Below are 18,523 nucleotides of genomic sequence, written 5' to 3'. Positions count from 1 at the left end.
ATTATTTTGCATTCCACGAACGGAATTAAAAAATATATATATATCAATATAACATAAAGTAATATTTTAATTTATATATATATATATATATATATATATATATATATATATTTGCACCTAATCTTTACAAACTATTTTCAATTGGAGTAGAATTTGGCGGCAATGATGAATTCATAGGATGGGAGAGGAGAAAGTGGATATGGATCTCCATAACTGGAAACTCAGGAGTCATCCTCTGGTAGGTGGCGTAACATGGACCCAACACCATAACCACTCGATACTGCACCGCACGTCTGGGCTTTGCTCAACGCTTGAGTTGAAGATTTTGCCTTGTGTTTTCTTCAGTTAGCTTTCCCTCCACCCAAGGAGAGTAACAAACAAACATGATCAACTTGGGAGAGTGAAAAACTGAGACAGCAAACCACAGAGAAACAAGAAACTGCACTACTTACTGTCTCTCTCTCTCTCTCTCATATCCCCAAAAAAATCTTTGGTTTCTCGCAATTGTAGGAGCCCTTCTCACAAAACTGTCTGCATTTCTTTCTATCCCTCTCTCACCCACTTTCTCTTTTCTTGTTTTTTTTTTGTTTTTATCTTTGGGTTTTCAACAATGTCCTCCCTGTCCTTCATTGTCCATTCTGTTCCAGGATAAACAAAAAGCTTCCATTTTTTGCTATTCCAGCATTGAACAAGTTTTCTTTCTCTTACAGCTTGTTCCTTTTCTTTCTTTAGATAGCTTTTGTGTTCTTTCCTGGGAATTTTGCTCTGGGTTTTCATTCTTTTCCCTCAGGCATTTGAAACTTCAGTTTCTCTCTACCGCCCATTTTCTCATTTGTCTTCCATCATTAGATATTTGTAACCAAGTTTTAAATTTTTCCCCTGCGGATCATTCTCCAATTTCTCAGATTTTGATTGGTACTAATTTGGATTGGGGGTGTTTCACATAGAAAAAAAAATTCACAAATTTGATTTTCAGGAAAGGGTTTTCAATGCTTGGTGAGACTGAGAATGGTTGATTAACAATCTTGTGAGGTTGGGATTTGAAAAAGAATGGTGAAGCCGGGAATCCCAGGATTTATTCAGGGTTTCCCTGTTGTTTAATGCATGGTGGTCTTTTGCACGTTTTTGTAGCATAGCTCTTTCCAAAAACAAAGGGATTGTTGAGGAGAGATTATGGGCTGCATTTGCTCAAAAGGAGCCTCAGAAGAGAATATTGACGAGATAAATGACAACGAGAAAGACTTCAACAGCAACAGCAACAAGGCATCAATGCAACTGTTTGCTCCTGCACCCTCAAAGAAAGAAGAGCTTTCAGTTGGTAGAGGTGGCAATGATGGCTCCGTAAGGCGCCTTGCATCGAAAACGTTTATTGTCGAACGGCCCCAGAATGGTCATCAAAGATTGTCGTCGGTGGATATGGGGGCAGGGGTGTTCCCGCAGATGGTTCGTATAGTTAGCACCCCTCGTGGGGCTGAAGGGGAGCTAGTTGCTGCCGGATGGCCATCATGGTTAGCTTCAGTTGCAGGAGAAGCTGTTAAAGGATGGCTGCCTCGGCGGGTGGAATCGTTTGAGAAGTTAGATAAAGTAATTAGCCTCATCACATGCCTCTTTATAATCAGTTCAATTTTTGCTTTTTCTTGACTTTAATTTGGTTCTTATCTAGTGGTATTAGATCAACTATCTTGAGCTTTGTAGTTTCTTCATGGCATTTGAGGTTCTTTTACAGCTTCATACATAAATATCATAGTTATATTAAGGCTTTGATGTTCATTCTTCTGATCACTCGCATGTTCATTCATCTCAAAGACATTAATGTGCCCTCATATTCAGCTGAGTAATATATGAAAGATGATAATACAGGAAAATTTTTCGTATGCTGCAGGCGTGAATAATTGGATTACTGTTTCTCTTTAAAAGTGCTAAATATGTTGAAGTGATGGGCTGGGAAATTCTCTGGTGCAATGCTAAAAAGTTACATATTGTCAGCAAAATTTTGGTACTGGTCACTTACAGATGAGCATCTTTATGCATGTATTCATGTTAGTTTAATATAATGAAGAAGAAAGCCTATATCAATCTGACTTTGCTCTCCTAAACTTCCTCACATGATTCTACATACAGATCTGTAGAGTCATTGATACACACATACGTTTGAAATTAATTCCTCTCTCCTTTTGTTTTGAATTCTATTATGTCCATCCAATTTTAAGTGCAACAATTGACATATTACAAGGGCTTCAATCTTGCTGATTAGCTGATAAATACAAAGGATGCATCACAGTAATTGTTGGTAGAGCATAGCATCTGATGCCAGCTGATAATGGAATAGTCTCAGTTTTTTAGAAGTTTTGCTTTTGTATGTTCAAATCATCTTTGTTTCTGCAAATTGTTTTTAGGTTCATGTATAACTGTTAGAGCACATATCTTGGCTTCTCTTGTTTGCTACAAATTTGTATCATCTAAATGTTAAACTAGCTGGGGCTTTACATGATTTTTGTGGCTTTGCTGATGTAGTAAGTTGTGTATGCAGGTTGGACAAGGAACTTATAGCAGTGTATATAAGGCCCATGACCTTGAAACTGGAAAATTTGTTGCCATGAAGAAGGTTCGGTTTGTTAATATGGATGCAGAAAGTGTCCGTTTTATGGCTAGGGAAATCATTATTTTACGGAAGCTTGACCATCCAAATGTTATGAAGCTTGAGGGTCTAGTCACTTCAAGGATGTCCGGCAGCTTGTACCTTGTTTTTGAATACATGGAACATGACCTTGCTGGGCTTGCAGCAACTCCTGGCATCAAGTTTACTGAACCACAGGTACCTGCTTCTCTATTTTTTTTTTTTGGCCAGCCAAAGTGGTTTTTTCATTGATTTAAATCACTGAAGTACAGTGGAAGGATAGGCCAAATGGCCATCCCTTCAAATAACAAACACCTGACTGGTAATAAACCAGAATACAATAAATACTGCAACACAGTACATCAACAATATCAAATAGTGCCCATGCGCCTAAAATGGGGAGCCCACAATATAATTTAAGGCCAAGACTATGCCTTAGATAATCTTAGAGGTAAAGCAGAGATGGGCACAACCAAGGAATTCATGATGAATAATGAAAATCCCATCCCAAGCAATGGTTAAAACACCAGTAAAATAAATCCCAAGCAAGGACGTGATGCCTCAAGACCTCCTCGTAAGCTCAATGTTGCAATAAATCAACATTGACCACTATCTCCCTACAATTGTAGGCCAGGCCAGTGAAAAGATTCCAATTGTTATAAACATAGTCTACTTTATCAAGCTGTAAACAAGTCATCATGAAGTCACAAATTAACCGTAGCCACCTGCAGAGTATAGAAGCAGCCATACTCTATTTATTACTTATTTCAGGTATAATATGTGGTTGTATGGCAATCATGACAATGTTTAATTCAGCTTATCTGTAATCTGGAAATGTTGTGGGCTTATGAAACATAAACATTTTCCTACTTTGTCTTTCCTTCTTCTCTCTTTTTTTTTTTTCCTTAAATTAAATTCACTTCAGGAAGGCAACAAGATTACATGATTTAATCTACCGATCAAGCAATGCCAGATCAGTGTTAATTTTATGGGGACTTCAGTATGCATGCGCTAAGCATGGCTCATAATCTGTACACTTCATATAAGGAAGTAGTAATCTGCTAATTCTCATTACAGCCTTTGGTTTATTCTCTCATTTTTCACAATGCTCATAAAGCATCTTACTTATGTTATATCTGCTGTTGGTCTTATAAGAGGCATTTGTGATTTTACTGTAGATTAAATGTTACATGCAACAACTGCTTCGTGGCCTTGAACACTGCCATAGCCGTGGTGTCCTGCACAGAGACATCAAGGGTTCAAATCTTCTGATTGACAACAGTGGAGTTCTCAAAATTGCAGATTTTGGTCTGGCGACCTTTTTTCAGCCTGATCAAAAGCAGCCACTAACAAGTCGTGTTGTAACTCTATGGTACAGGGCGCCTGAGCTTTTGTTTGGGGCCACTGAATATGGAGTTGCTATAGATTTGTGGAGTGCTGGATGCATCCTTGCAGAATTGTTTGCTGGGAAGCCTATTATGCCTGGAAGAACAGAGGTACTCTCTCATTTGTTTGAATATGACTGCAAAAACTGATTCTTCATATTGCCGCAAATGCGCTTTCAATTTGCTTTTTGTCTCTTCTGAAGAAGAGTGCTAACAGACTGCAAGAGTACAAAGAAAAAGGTGCCGGGCTTACAATAAAAGGAAAGAAATTATATGAGAGAATGATAATAACAACCTTTGCTTTGAGGACAATAGATGTGTCAAAATTTTCTGTGTCTTTGCAATTACCTGCAAAGAATCACTATAGTGATAATAAATAGATAAATAGAATAGTGTGTATTCGTTAGCTTGCTTCTTTAATACTTAATATGAATATCTTGGGTTGCTTTAGTTATTGCTTAAATGTCAAAAGCCTAGAATGCAGAAAAGTGGAACTGTCTCCAATGTTTTGATGAAAAACCCCATTTCTGAACTACTGATCTTGAGCTGTGGAAACAACCTTGACTGAAATCATAACAGTTCAATATCAACCAACTTCCACTGACCACACTCCATCATGACTTACTTTCTTTTCTTTTAGTTTCCATGTACTTATTTTCAACTTTTCTGTCTGGGTTTATCCTACAACTTTGTGTTAGACAAGGCTATTGAGTGTGTATAACACTAATGCACACCGTTTAAAACCATCACCTAAGATCATTTTTTGGAGCATCCATTTCTTTAGGTCCTGTGCTCGCATATTGATGGTTGTGCTGCTTATCTACTCAAAGAAGTTATTCCCACTAACCATGCGTTTAACCTAGTGAGGCTCTAGTAGATAAGAGTGATGTGTTGTGAGGAGAGAAACAAAGAAAGTTAGAGCTAGGATAAAGATTATAGCGGTTGGAGTAGACAAGGTTTTTAGTCTGTCAAGAAGTATAGCTTAGATTGAGTTGAATGGAGAGAAAAGGATTCATGTAGCTGACCCTTCTAGTTTGAAATTAAGGGTTAGTTGATAAGAGTGTACTTATCCTAGTTAGAAGTAGTTTCTTTAGATAAATTAGTTTTCCTAAAAGATTCATATATCTATTCATAATTTTCAATGTTTCTTTGGTGATTACATTTTTTCGCATTTTCTGATAATTTCCAGGTGGAGCAAATGCATAAGATTTTTAAGCTCTGTGGTTCGCCCTCTGAGGAGTACTGGCAGAAAATAAAACTGCCACAGGCGACTAGTTTCAAACCTCAACAACCTTACAAGCGCTGTGTTGCTGACACTTTCAGAAACTTCCCTTGTTTGGCTTTGTCTCTTGTTGATAAACTCCTTGCTATGGAACCACAGGATCGAGGATCCGCTGCTTCAGCCCTTAGAAGTGAGGTATTTGGACAACCAGCTTGATGTGAATTTTAACCTTGTGCTACACTGTTGGATAGATTGCTTGAATCATCACTTCGAATTTACTATACATTTTTACTATTTTGCTCATTTTTTTTTCAGTTCTTCGGAACAGAGCCTTTCCCTTGTGATCCATCAAATTTGCCAAAATATCCTCCAAGCAAGGAGCTAGATGCCAGACGTCGTGAAGAAGAAGCAAGAAGGTATGCTATTTGGGGCCTTCTTCGTTGTTACTCTTCAATAGATCTCACCCTTTATGAAACCCATGCATGCACAAACACATGCTATGCTAGGTACTCGTGTGCTCATAAAACCAAATACAGGTTACAAAGGAAAATATATTTACTTGCTAACTTATCCTTATCATTATATACCCTGTATGTGTGTCATATCCTACGAATCTCAATACCACTGGCTTAACTATATAGTCTTAAGATGCATCTATCCCATGCTGATAAAATCCTAAGAATGAAAAGGCATGAATAATGAGATGATCTGCCATACTTTTCTCTTTTTCATCTTTGGAAAATTGTTGACCCTCTTATTAATCCTGTATAATCTCATGTAACTTTCAGGAAAAGAGCAGAGGCTGTAAAGGGGCGTGGACCTGAATCTGTTAGAAGAGGTTCAAGAGAATTTAAGGGAGAGCCTACACCAGAATTCATTGCTCAGGGACAGTCAAGAACAAGCACCAGTCCTATATACAACCATGTTGAGGATGGTGCCGCTGGCTTCCGAATTGATTCACACAAGGTCACTTCGCAGAATGGTTTATCTCACTCTTCTTCAATGGTCCACCCTAGTGCAGTACGATCATTGAATAAGGCAGGTTCTACACAGACTAGTGGCGAGTTGAGGACACGGAATTCACTAAGGCCTCAGGCAGATAAAACTTCTCATACGAAAGATGATAGTGCGTCGAACAAAGAAACTGGATTGGTAAATCAACTAACTGTTTGTGCCTATATTCCTTCTTCTAACTATTACTGGTATTATCTAAACCATCATCATTTTTTGGTCAGATCATCATAACCATCATCACATACATTGAACAAATGTATTCATATTCTATATTGCTAAACCACATACCAGTTATAATTAGAGGCTTATCATATTTTGTGCATCAGATATGTGAGGCTTATTATACTTCAGTTCTGAGGACATGGGAGTGAAGGGCAAGAATCTGACATGTTCAGACAAGTTATGCATAACATTAGGCTGCAAATACTTATTTTCTGATGGAAATGTCCTACAAATGTAGGTTTTCAAATGAAATGGTCGAATCCAAGTCAGAGACCATATCATTTCATGTCCACCTGCGAGGGACTGAGCATCATTTGAAAATAAATCTGCATATTAACCTCACAAAACTCAATACAGCAAATTTGTACAATAAACTGAGATCATAAGACAGATTGCAGATTATAAGGTCCTATAGATTATGAACTGTGTTGTATTTTTTACCCCTATCTGATAGGATTATCTTCAGTAAAGTTACTTGGTTTACCACATTATATCTTTCTGATACTCTCTTTCTTGCTTACTTTTTCCTTTTACTGATGGATTTTCTCTTGTAATATTTAAACATTCTTCAACTTTTCTCTCCCTATGCTATTGCAGGGTCATGTTGCAAGGAAAAAAAGGATCCACTGCTCTGGGCCATTGATGCCTCCTGGGGGAAACATTGAAGATATACTTAAAGAGCATGAGAGACAAGTCCAGCAGGCTGTACGTAAAGCACGTCTTGAGAAGTCAGGAACCGATAAAAATTGCGATGTATATACTAGGCTGCATCATAATGGAATATATGGACGATGATCACTAAAGATGTTTTGCTCCTGCTTCCTTGTGAGACAAGTGAGAAACTTGCTCCAAGCAAGCTTTCCGACTGTTCTCACTGCAAAATGCAAAGTTGCACCTCTCCTAATCTTAGTTGTTTATGGCCACAACAGACTGAGATTGAGATGGTATACTGAATTGGGGTCGTGAGCACTTTGTATTTTGTGAGATTCTTTGAAAGTTGGAGCAAAATTTTCGGCATGTAACCTGGCAAGAGTTTGCTTTGTATAGTTGGATGGGGTTTTCGATTGGAAGCTAATCTTCCTTCGGTGTACATTGTTCTTCCCAAGATTCACTGTATCTAAAGATATCATACTTTTTTGGCTTCCATTCTGTTTGATAAAGCCTTAAAATGCTATCCTAAACTGTGAGGAGGTGCATGAACGTAGCCAGAAGAAACAGCTAAATGGTCTGTAAAGTGAAGATCGAGTATTTTTAGTGTTAAATTTGAAACTACACAACGGATTAGATATCTTAAAATGGAAGCCCTCAAAACAGGAATATCTCAATTGCAAGAAGCCAAGAATTGTAAAAACAGGAGAATTTCAAACCACTACCTGGATTTACTTCTCATCCCCATCAATGAAAGCAAGGAGAAGAACATTGCCTTGGTAGCTAATTGATTTATCAACCTTCCGTTAAGCATTGTTTACCTTATGTTGTACTCAAAGTGGTGGATGCAGAGAAATGGTTGCATCACCAGATTAGCAAAGATCACTTCAGACCATTAGGGGACCAATAGTTCTAGACACTAAGCATCCATCAGGATAAATTTCTCCAGAAAACAGAAATGTAAAGATGAGATCAGAGAACATATGCATTGATAACTTTGAGAACAAAATTGCATTCGTTGTAGCTAATTTAATATTGCGTTCAAAGATGCAGAAAAATAGTTCTGAATGGTTAGGGTAAAATTCCAAGACAGTACGGCAATCATAACTTCTGCTAACCTGCTTCATCATTAGCCTTTTGCAGCCCCTACAATAAAAGGATCCCTGTTCATCTATTGCACGAGGAAGATTCCAAGCATCCCCTTACTCCATCATAACTTTGTTTCTGCAGGACTAGCAAGCAAGAAGTTGCAGTTTTTCTTTCTTCTGCTAAAAAGTACTAACTCTTTATCATCCTCTAATATGCTGATTTGAAGAGGAAGAGCTCATTACATTGTGAAATACTGAAACAGGAATTTGATTACACTGCTTCGTGCCAATAAGTTACAGGTGTATTATTACAAATATTACTACCAGCAGATTCGTCAAGGAAAAAAGGGGACAAAAGCAGAGAGAGATAGAAAGAGAACATAAGAAAAGAAGAATGAAAAGTTCTATTGACTAAAATAGCTAGTTAATTTTCTGTACATTTGGTTTCATAAATACCTACACATCAAGATACATCAGGATTAACGTCTTAGTTCTATAATCACCTGTTACCTGTAGGTAACTATATGTCTTGCTTAGGCTTCCGGCTCAATTCTGAGTAATGACCACCCATTTCCTGCAAAATCTCCTTCCACAAACTTTCTGACCAAGAGTCAGATGAATCTCCAAAAATCAGATTTGGGCTACATGCAGCCACATACCAATAATCTGATTCAATTTCCTCTCTCAACTGATCCAGCTGCCAGCCAGCATAACCAACAAAGAACTTGAAATCCTGAGACTTTAGCACTCCTCTCTTCACCAGCTCTGCAGCTTCATCTAAACTGTTTCGAGCACCAAAACAGAGGCCAGGAATCACCTCTTCAAACCCAGGAAACTTTGACTTTTTTCCCACTTTTAACAGAAACATACTCGCGTCAAGAGGCCCCCCAAAGTGCAAAGAACAGTCAGAAAAAGTAGTAGTTAATTCATTATTAGTGGATTTCATGTGTTTGATCTTCTTGTGAAGTGGGCGATTAATTACAACACCAAATGGCCCCTCTTGTGGATGTCTGGTTCCAGATCTCAGAAGGAGAACGACTGTTCGTTCAAAGGTGCGAACTCCATCAAGCTTCTCTGTGGCAACAAGAACACAACCAGTCTCAGGCACTGAAAGAGGATGGGCCCATTTTGAGCCAAGAGGTTTTGACACATGAGGCGCTCCGCCTTGTTTGTGAGCATCAGACTCTGCCGTCTCTACCTGTTAAAAGTTATATAAAGGTTTAGTGTTTCAACAAAGCAAGAATTTAAAATCTTTCTACATGTTGCTTGTAACTCTTCTTATGTTCCTTAAAAGTCAACTGACGTGGAGGAATGGAGAGTATAGCCAACATCTCAACAAAGGAAAAGTTAACCTTCTTTTTTCTAATTCCTTTGTCGGTGTTACTGTGGGAGCAAGGAAGAACGAAATCGAACCTGAATACCAGCTAAGATAGATGAAAACATAATCTACTCTCACAGAAACTAAAAACTACTATTACCCCAACAAGTAAGTATAAATATTAGGCTTCCAAATGCAGCATAACCAAAGCAGAAAGTGATATAAAGCAACAAAGAATTTACCAATATGACCAGATTCAACTTTAGGTATAAGAAATTAGAGTACATCAGTATCAATGCAGTAAAAGGTACAAAGTTAAACTTTGCTTCATGAAATCCTAATGTAGTTCTAGCCATGTCCAAAATCAACTGTAGGTTTGAGAAGTTAGACTCCATTTGTATGACAGAAACAAAGAGGGGCACAATATTGTTAAGATTTACAAAAATATATATTTAAATAGTCAAATTTCTACTTTCTTTGGCCCCAAATATTTCCAAGGTCCCAATTGGGGAATTCAAGATCTAAAAAATTTGCTATGTAATCCGGTCATGACCAACAACCAAGCAGGGCCATAAACTGGAAGCTATTGAAATTGAACTTTCTAGGGGATCTTGAGATCCATACCAGAAAACTGTATGATAAACTGGATAGAAGGGAAGAAATAAGAACTGTCCAAATAATTATACCCCTCAATTATTGGAGAAGCAGGTACATAATTCTGGGGAGAAAATTATCACCTGGTAATTATTATATAACATAGCTCTGAACTCTCTCCAGTCTGTGTTTGCATGATGGGACTTCTGGGAAGCAGAGTCATCTGATTCATTGCTGTCCGAAGAATTGTTTCTTCTTGAACTGTCTCTATCAGGAATAGATTGATCACCATTTCCTGGATTCATTATCACAAACATTCCCAAACTATGTAAAATTCAAGTTGAGGGGAACTCTGAAATGCCAATTTAAGTATCAATATCGTACACCAGCTAAGCTAAAACTGGAACAAGCAATGAAACAAGAGATGAGAAACAGAGAGGGACCACAGGAATAATATAAGGATAAAATCAAGTAAAACGTTTTGAGCACCATATAAACAAATAACAAAGCTATCTCAACTCCTAAGAACCCCCATCATAAACTATGCTCTAATAAGTCACTCTAAGAGCATCCACAGTCTAACGGAAATTTTTGTTGTGGGTTGAGTTTTATTTCATTTTTCATCTACCCTATTAATCCTCTTCTCACTAACATTTTCTCTTGTTCCATTTTTATGACCTTTTGCTGATTTTAGAAGATATAAAGAAAGGTAGAAAAACTAAAGAAAAAGGAAAAAGAATTGATACACTAATTTCTACATGATTCATTATAGAGATAGTGACTTTAAGATTCATCAAGAAAAGCAAATGCCCGGTGTCTAATTTCATACAAACTAACATTCAAGAAAACACTTTACACCTTGTTTTTGAAACACAAGCAGAATGTATAAAACAAACAGCTTGGTTTTTATACAAACTAATATGCAAGAAAACACTTTACACCTTGATTTTGAAACACAAGCAGAATGTATAAAACAAACAGCTTGGAGGAAGCATTTGGTTCAAAAATCTAAAAGGAGCTTCCCAAGTATTTTTCCCATGAGGTGTCAATCACACCGCAACCAACCAAGTAGAGGGCTAGAGAGATCTAAGATAGCAATCTTTAATTTGGAAAGATCATACAAGCAAGAAAAATAAAATTCAAAAGCCCATTGTCATTATCAAGATCCTTTTTCAGAAAATCATTTCATCAAATCCCACTGATAACAAACCTTGTTGAAACCTTGTTGGACAATTCATCCTGCCCAGGGTCTTAGCAAGACAGTATATAGTGGAATGCTAGCCCATCTTTTATGAAATGGAGACACTCAGAACAAAGGCACATGCTGTCCCACTTTGTTAACTAGCTGATTTTCTTCAAAAATTGAATTAACAAACATTCAAGCCCCATTCAGAAAGAAGTATAAGGCCAGGATAACTAAACCAAAACAAGCTATAAACCTATACTCAGTACCAAAACTGAAATCCAAGCTTGAATAACAAAAGACTCCAAAAATCAGGACTAAATAACTTAAAATATAATGCAATTGCATTATCTGTGGCAAGAATAAATATCTCATAGACAAATTTGAATCCCAATAAACAAAAAGATTTTGCAGTTACGCCTCCTACATCAAATTACTCATCTTGTTGAGTTTTACCCTTCTCTGATTTCAACATTTCAAAACTAACATTACCCTTTCTCTTCGATCAAAATGGTCAGTCACTGTCCATTACTGTTCAAGATCCCCATACTTGAAGCAATCATTCTTAAACACGTGTCAGCAACAAGTAGTAGCTTCAGAAACGCACCGATATAAACTAAAATCAAACATAAAACATATGGGTGCATTCAAGTTTCAACAAAAAAAAAAGTCAAAAGCTGAGAATTTTTTAATTCAAAAAATAGCAGGCATACCAGAAGAAGAAGAAGAGGAAGAGGAATCGTCGTGATTGTTCTTCTTAGCCATGGCTTTAACGGTGAAAGAAGGATGGGCAGATGAGGAAAGGAGTCGCCTCGAAGGCCTGATCTCGAAGCCACCGAATTTTCCAATATTCCAGGAATTGGGTCTTTCAGGAATCGAATTCCTGTTCAACAAGAGAGCCCCAGCAGCAGGATTCCCACAGTTAGTTCCGTTCTTCAAGTGGACTGCCCACAGATCCATTTGTTCCTAAGGGACAAGTCAGCCACTTGATTTCCCCTTTTGAGCTCGGACCCAAACAAACAGTTCCCGTTTGCCCAAAGGAAAAATGATGATGAGAAAATCTGCAAACGGATATTATTATGTAAAAAATAAAAAAAATTACATCGAAGGAGAAAAAGAAAAAGAAAATAAGAGGGAGAACTGAAAGGGACTCCCTGGAAATGGAGAGAGAGAGAGAGAGAGAGAGAGAGAGAGAATATGCTTAGCTTTAACCGAATTGTTTTATATGGCTAGCTAGCTGATCATTCGTGGAGTAAGGGTCAGCGCATGTTAGCAACTTTGGCTTGTCTGGGGTGAGGACGGTGTGCGCTGGCGGGTAATGTTCCACTCTTAACCTGCGCCTCCCACTTTGGCTTTCTTGGTTGAGGACGGACTCAAGGAGAGGAAAGTGTGAAGATGGTGATGTTAATTTATATGCACATTCTAGAAGGATTTGCTCCATTTTAATTCATTACTTCAAAATTCCCAATTAACATGCTATCGTATTCTATACTTATGGTACCATCCTATTTTATTCAATTTGTAATAAAATCGATTTGATTTCGATTTTATCATTGAAAGTGTTTCATTTGGTTTAATGTATGATATTTAGGTAAATTCAATTAAAACTATGTCAAACTTATTATAAATATATATGTGAATATCCATTATATTATATTATATTATATTATATTAGATTTAGATATAAATTTAATTAGATTAAAATTATAATTTAATCCATTCAATTTAATCTCTTAAGTCTTATTTTTACCTTGTAAATTTTAAATAATGGGTTATTAGCATATAAATAGCCCCCTCACTTCATTTGTAAATACGTACTTAAATAAGATCTTCTTATTCTCTCTAACTACTTTCTTTATAGTTATTCTCTTTTTTTTTATAATTATTCTTTTATTTTATATTTCATAACACATTATCAGCATGGTTCTATAATCAGGATTTCAATAGTTAGTATTTGATTTCTAGTTTTAACAAATTCATGAATTTTAATAATTGGTTTTTGATTTCTAATTTTATCAAATTAGGTAAATGACTTGAAATCATAATGAATCTTGAATGTGGTATCATTTAATAATTAAGGTCATAGACATGGAAGAGGTCGTTCTAATAATTTACACTAATCAATATTCTAATTCTAAGAATACATTTACTCACTAGAAGTGGATAGATAATTTTACCCACTAGATGTTAGATATCCACCAAAAGTAGATGGATAAGTTCACTTATTAACCTACTTATGGATACATTTAATTCATCAAAAGTGGATGCATGGATACTTTTAATCCACCAAAAATGGGTGAAGAATGAAAAAACAAAAATGTACAAAACAAAAAAATATAGAAAATGCTTCGTCATTAATGTGGTATGAAAGAGAAGACCATTGGTCACATACCTATTATATGTTGAAACAATTTTCACTGAAAGCTAAAAGGAAAAAAAATATCAAAGCAAATTTTGTCCAATATGATTTTAACCATGGTCAAGTTGATATAACAGATCAAGATCCTAATTTTCTTATCCACCTTAAAAAAGGAATTGATCATTTGATTGTTAATGAAAATATCCAAGTATGAAATTTCTTAATAGTTTGTTAGTATATTTTAGTATAACTCTATTATGAAGTTACTTTTATATATTCTCATTACATTTAAAGGATATATTTTTATTATATGTTTTAATTAGTAAATTATATATCTAATGTTAATTTGTAAGTTTCTTATTATATATGTATTTTATTTTATTGAAGAAAAATATAATATTCATCTAATTGGATCCAAGATTAATGATACAAATATATGTCTAGCAGACAATGCCATAACACACATACTATATTTAAAGATAAGAAATATTTTTCTCACTTAACAATAAAAGAAACCAATGTCAACACAATATCCGGTAGTACAAAATTAATTAAAAGTTTCAGAAGAGCTAATATTTTACTACTCAAAGAAACAAATTTCATAATAGAGGAGGATGCATTATTTTCTACGAAGTCTCAAAGAAATTTATTATATTTTAAAGATATTCATCTGAATAGATATCATATTGAGACAACGAATGAAATAGAGACTATTAAGTATGAGTTGGAAAAATTACCTATTTTGTTCATTGGATTGTACTACAAAAATATTAGAATGATTGAAACTCATAATGAACCAGAAATTTACTAATGATTTTAATGTTTGACATGACCGGTTGGACAATTTCGGATCAATACTAATGCAAAAAATTATTGAAAATTCATGTGCTCATCCACTTAAAGCCAGAAGATTTTTCAATCTGATGAATTTTCATGTGTTGCTTGCTTTAAAGGCAAATTAATTATAAGATCATCATCGGCTAAAGTTGAGACTGAATCTCTTGCTTTTTTTAAACATATTTAGGGTGAAATATATGGATCCAAACATTCACCATGTGGATCCAAACATCCACTGTGTGGATCATTTAAATATTTTATGATTTTAATCAATGCATCAACTAGATGGTCACATGTGTGCTTATTATCAACTTGCAATTTGACATTTGCAAGATTACTCGCCCAAATCATTCATTTGCGAGCACATTTTTCTTAACAATGCTAGTAAATTTACATCTCAAGCTTTTAATGAATATTGCATATTAGATGGAATAACTATTGAATAGTCTGTTGCTCATATTTATACAAAAAAAAAGTCTAGCAAAATCATTTATTAAACACTTTCAATTGATTGCAATGCCATTACTTATGAAATCTAAACTCCCAATTTTTGCTTTGGGATGTGTCATTTTGTATACAACAGTACTTGTACTCATCAGGTCAATGAGTTATCATAAACTTTCCTTTATACAATTGGTTTTTGATAAGGAACCAAATATTTTTCATATAACAATTTTTAGATGTGCGGCATATGTTCCAATTACTCCACCACAACACACTAAGATGGGTCCTCAAAATAAGTTGAAATATATGTTGGATACAAATTTCCATCTATAATTAAATATCTAGAACCAATAACATAAGATTTATTTATGGTAAGATTTGTCGATTATTATTTTGATGAAACGGTTTTTCCAACATAAGGGGGGGGGGGGAATAAACATCTAGAAAAAGAAATTTTTTGGAATATATTATCATTATTTAATTTTGATCATCGCACAAATTAATGTAAACTTGAAGTTCAAAAGACAATTCATTTACAAAAAATAGCAAATCAGTTGCTAGATGTATTTACTAACCTAAAGAGAATAACTAAATCTCATATATCAACTGCAAATGCTCCTATATTGATGTCCTTGTTAGGCAAGGCATGCTAGAAATGTGAGAAATCAATCGATTCCAAAGATAAAATCCTCGAAAAAGAAAATAAGCAAATTTTCAATATGGTCAGAAAAAGGAAATAGAAACTCTAGCAAAAAGAGGAAATATAAGCTCTAGAAGATGCCCCTGACATAATTAATAAAATTTTAGAAGAAATTCAGGTACTTGAAATCATGGAAAATGAAGAGATCTCGATAAATTACGTAATGATGGGAAAAGATGGAACCAAAATTAAATAAAATCAGTGATATTTTTGTATATAATATAGCACTCAATATTCTGAAAGAAAAACAAGGATCTTGAACTTATATTTATTGAATAATGTAGACATAGAAATGATTGGCCAATGTGGAAAGAAACAATCAAGGTGGAATTGAATTCACTTACAAAATGTGAAATTTTTTAGACTTGTAGTCCATATAACAAATGATATAAAACCAATGAAATATAAATGGGTATTTGTGCGAAAACGAAATGAGAAAAATGAGGTTGTGAGATATAAAGCATGGGTTGTCGCACAATGTTTTACCTAAAGACCTAGTACTGATTATGAAGAGACATATTCTTTTGTGATGAATGCAATTATATTTATATATTTAATTAGTCCAGCAATACATGAGAAAATTGAAATGTGTCTAATGAATGTAGCTATAATCTATTTATATGGCTCATTTGATATTGATATCTATATGAAAATCCTTGAAAGATTTAAGTTGCCTGAAGTACACAATTCTCAAGAAATTTATTTGACCAAATTAAATAAATATCTATATGAATTAAAAGCAATTCGAACGCATGTGGTATAACCATCTTAGTGAATATTTGTTAAAGAAAGCTATAAAAATGATCTTATATGCCCGTGTGTTTTATAAAATATTTAGACTTGAATTTGTCATAATTGCTATTTATGTTGATAACTTGAATATTATTAAAACTTCTGAAGGGTTGTCAAAAGCCGTAGATTGTTTAAAGAAAGAATTTGAGATGAAATATTTTGGAAAAACAAAATTTTGTTTGGGTTTTTAGATTGAACACTTGACAGGTAGAATTTTTGTCCATCAATCAACTTATACAGTAAAAATGCTAAATGATTTTATATGGATAAAGCACATTTATCGAGTTCACCAATGATTGTAAGGTCATTAGATGTGAAAAAAGACCATTTCCAACCTTGTGAAAATGATGAAAAATCTTTTTGGTCTCGAAGTAACACATCTTAGTGCAATCAGAGCACTAATGTATCTTGCTAGTGATACACAACCTTATGTATTATTTATTGTAAATTTATTAGCAAGATATAGTTTTTTTTCAACTTGAAAACATTAGAATGAAATTAAAAACATATTTCGATATCTACGAGGAATAATGGACACATGCTTATATTTTTCAAATATATTCAATTTAGATTTAATTGGTTATGCACATGCAGAATATTTATCTGATCCATACAAAGCTTGATCCTAGACAAGTTACTTATTCACATGTAGAAGTACAACTATTTCATAGTGTTTTGTAAAACAAACTATAGTTGCTACTTCTTCTAACCATGCAAAAAATTTGACAATTCATGAGACAAGTTGTAAATATGATTGGTTAAGATCTATTTCTTAATATATTCAAGAAACGTGTGACTTGTTAATCAAGAAAAAAATTTCAACAACATTATATGAAGATAAAACTGCTTGCATATCTTAATTAAAGGAAAGATACATTAAAGGCGATAGTACAAAACAAATTTTGTCAAAATTGTTTTTCACTCATGATCTCCAAGATAAAAGTGATATTAGTGTTTAACAAATTCGTTGAAGGGACAATCTAGTAGATTTATTCACCAAAGCCTTTCCTATTGCAATATTCAAAAAGTTGATACAAAAGATTGTAATGCATCGTTTTAAAGATCTTAAATAATGTAGTCATCAAGAGAGTAAAATACGCATTGTATTCTTTTCCTACATTAAGGTTTTTTCTACTGAATTTTTCTTATTAAGGTTTTTAATGAGATAGTATTTCAAAAGTGTATTCTTGAAAAGAATTATGTACTCTTTTTCTTTCACTCAGATTTTTTCCCATGAGGTTTTTTCTTAGTAAAGTTTTAGTGAGGTATATTCTTAGTAGAATGAATATACAAGGAGAGTGTTATGAATATATGTGTGAATATCTACTATGTTATGTATATCTAGATTTGGACGTAGATTAGAATGGATTAAGATTAGGATTTAATCTATTCAATCTAATTCCTTAAGCATTACCTTTATCTTGTAAATTCCAGATAAGAGGTTATTAGCATGTAAATAGCCATTCACTTCATTTGTAAATATACATTTAAATAAGATCTTTTTACTCATTCTAAATACTTTTTTTTATAGTTATTATCTTTCTTTTATAGTTGTTCTTTCAGTTTATATTTCATAACAAGACTCAAATATAATTTTAATTTTTTATAAAAAATCAATTTAAAAAAATTTTAAACATAAATAACATAAAATTCTTATTTTTTTCTCTCATTTTAATTGTTTAAGAATTTAATGTTTTTAATAAAATATAAAGAAAAATCTATAAAAATTCATTTTCTTTCTTGTGTACTTAAAATAAAATTTATATTTTGAGTATTATTCATTTGAAAACTTTTGTATGCACAAAATAAATTTAAATGTGCATGTACAAACATTAATACAAAATTTATTATATATCTATACATTACATACAGAATATATATTATTTTTTTATAATTTATGTATATCAATATCTTGTATGTACATGAAGTTGGAAAAAATATATATTTAAATTGAATCACTTCATTTTTTATGAAAATATTGATAATTTAATTTAAAATATCATTACATTATTTTACTTCAAAAATTTTTAATTAATTTTAAAATTTTCTATCTTACCATTCAATTCAATTTTTCTAAAATTAAGATTTTGATTCACAATA

The 18,523-nt window shown here is 33.8% G+C and overlaps 2 protein-coding genes across 2 annotated transcripts; one reads left to right on the top strand and one right to left on the bottom strand.

Moving 5' to 3' along the window:
• On the top strand, positions 595-7,604 carry LOC18592858 (probable serine/threonine-protein kinase At1g09600). The gene is made up of 7 exons (XM_018125346.1): positions 595-1,584; positions 2,531-2,815; positions 3,796-4,113; positions 5,192-5,419; positions 5,540-5,640; positions 6,013-6,376; positions 7,058-7,604. The coding sequence occupies exons 1-7, from the start codon at positions 1,174-1,176 to the stop codon at positions 7,253-7,255; spliced, it is 1,905 nt and encodes a 634-aa protein (XP_017980835.1). The 5' UTR covers positions 595-1,173; the 3' UTR covers positions 7,256-7,604.
• LOC18592857 lies at positions 8,449-12,665 on the bottom strand. Its single transcript, XM_018126225.1, has 3 exons — positions 12,005-12,665; positions 10,252-10,403; positions 8,449-9,394 (listed from the first exon to the last, which is right to left on the bottom strand). The coding sequence occupies exons 1-3, from the start codon at positions 12,249-12,251 to the stop codon at positions 8,717-8,719; spliced, it is 1,077 nt and encodes a 358-aa protein (XP_017981714.1). The 5' UTR covers positions 12,252-12,665; the 3' UTR covers positions 8,449-8,716.

The sequence above is a fragment of the Theobroma cacao genome, chromosome 8 (genome assembly GCF_000208745.1).
Source record: "Theobroma cacao cultivar B97-61/B2 chromosome 8, Criollo_cocoa_genome_V2, whole genome shotgun sequence".
NCBI lineage: Eukaryota > Viridiplantae > Streptophyta > Magnoliopsida > Malvales > Malvaceae > Theobroma > Theobroma cacao.
Note: the sequence above shows the minus strand (reverse complement) of the source record. Positions and strands in the feature narration are given on the sequence as shown.

What these genes read in the sequence shown, in the direction of transcription:
- LOC18592858 (XM_018125346.1), top strand. Translation starts at nt 1,174, where the DNA reads ATGGGCTGCATTTGCTCAAAAGGAGCCTCAGAAGAGAATATTGACGAG. An exon ending in TTATGCCTGGAAGAACAGAG is followed by an intron (nt 4,114 to 5,191) that starts GTACTCTCTCAT and finishes GATAATTTCCAG; the next exon opens with GTGGAGCAAATGCATAAGAT. An exon ending in CTTCAGCCCTTAGAAGTGAG is followed by an intron (nt 5,420 to 5,539) that starts GTATTTGGACAA and finishes TTTTTTTTTCAG; the next exon opens with TTCTTCGGAACAGAGCCTTT.
- LOC18592857 (XM_018126225.1), bottom strand. Translation starts at nt 12,251, where the DNA reads ATGGATCTGTGGGCAGTCCACTTGAAGAACGGAACTAACTGTGGGAAT. An exon ending in TTCCTCTTCTTCTTCTTCTG is followed by an intron (nt 10,404 to 12,004) that starts GTATGCCTGCTA and finishes TAATGAATCCAG; the next exon opens with GAAATGGTGATCAATCTATT. An exon ending in TGTTATATAATAATTACCAG is followed by an intron (nt 9,395 to 10,251) that starts GTGATAATTTTC and finishes AACTTTTAACAG; the next exon opens with GTAGAGACGGCAGAGTCTGA.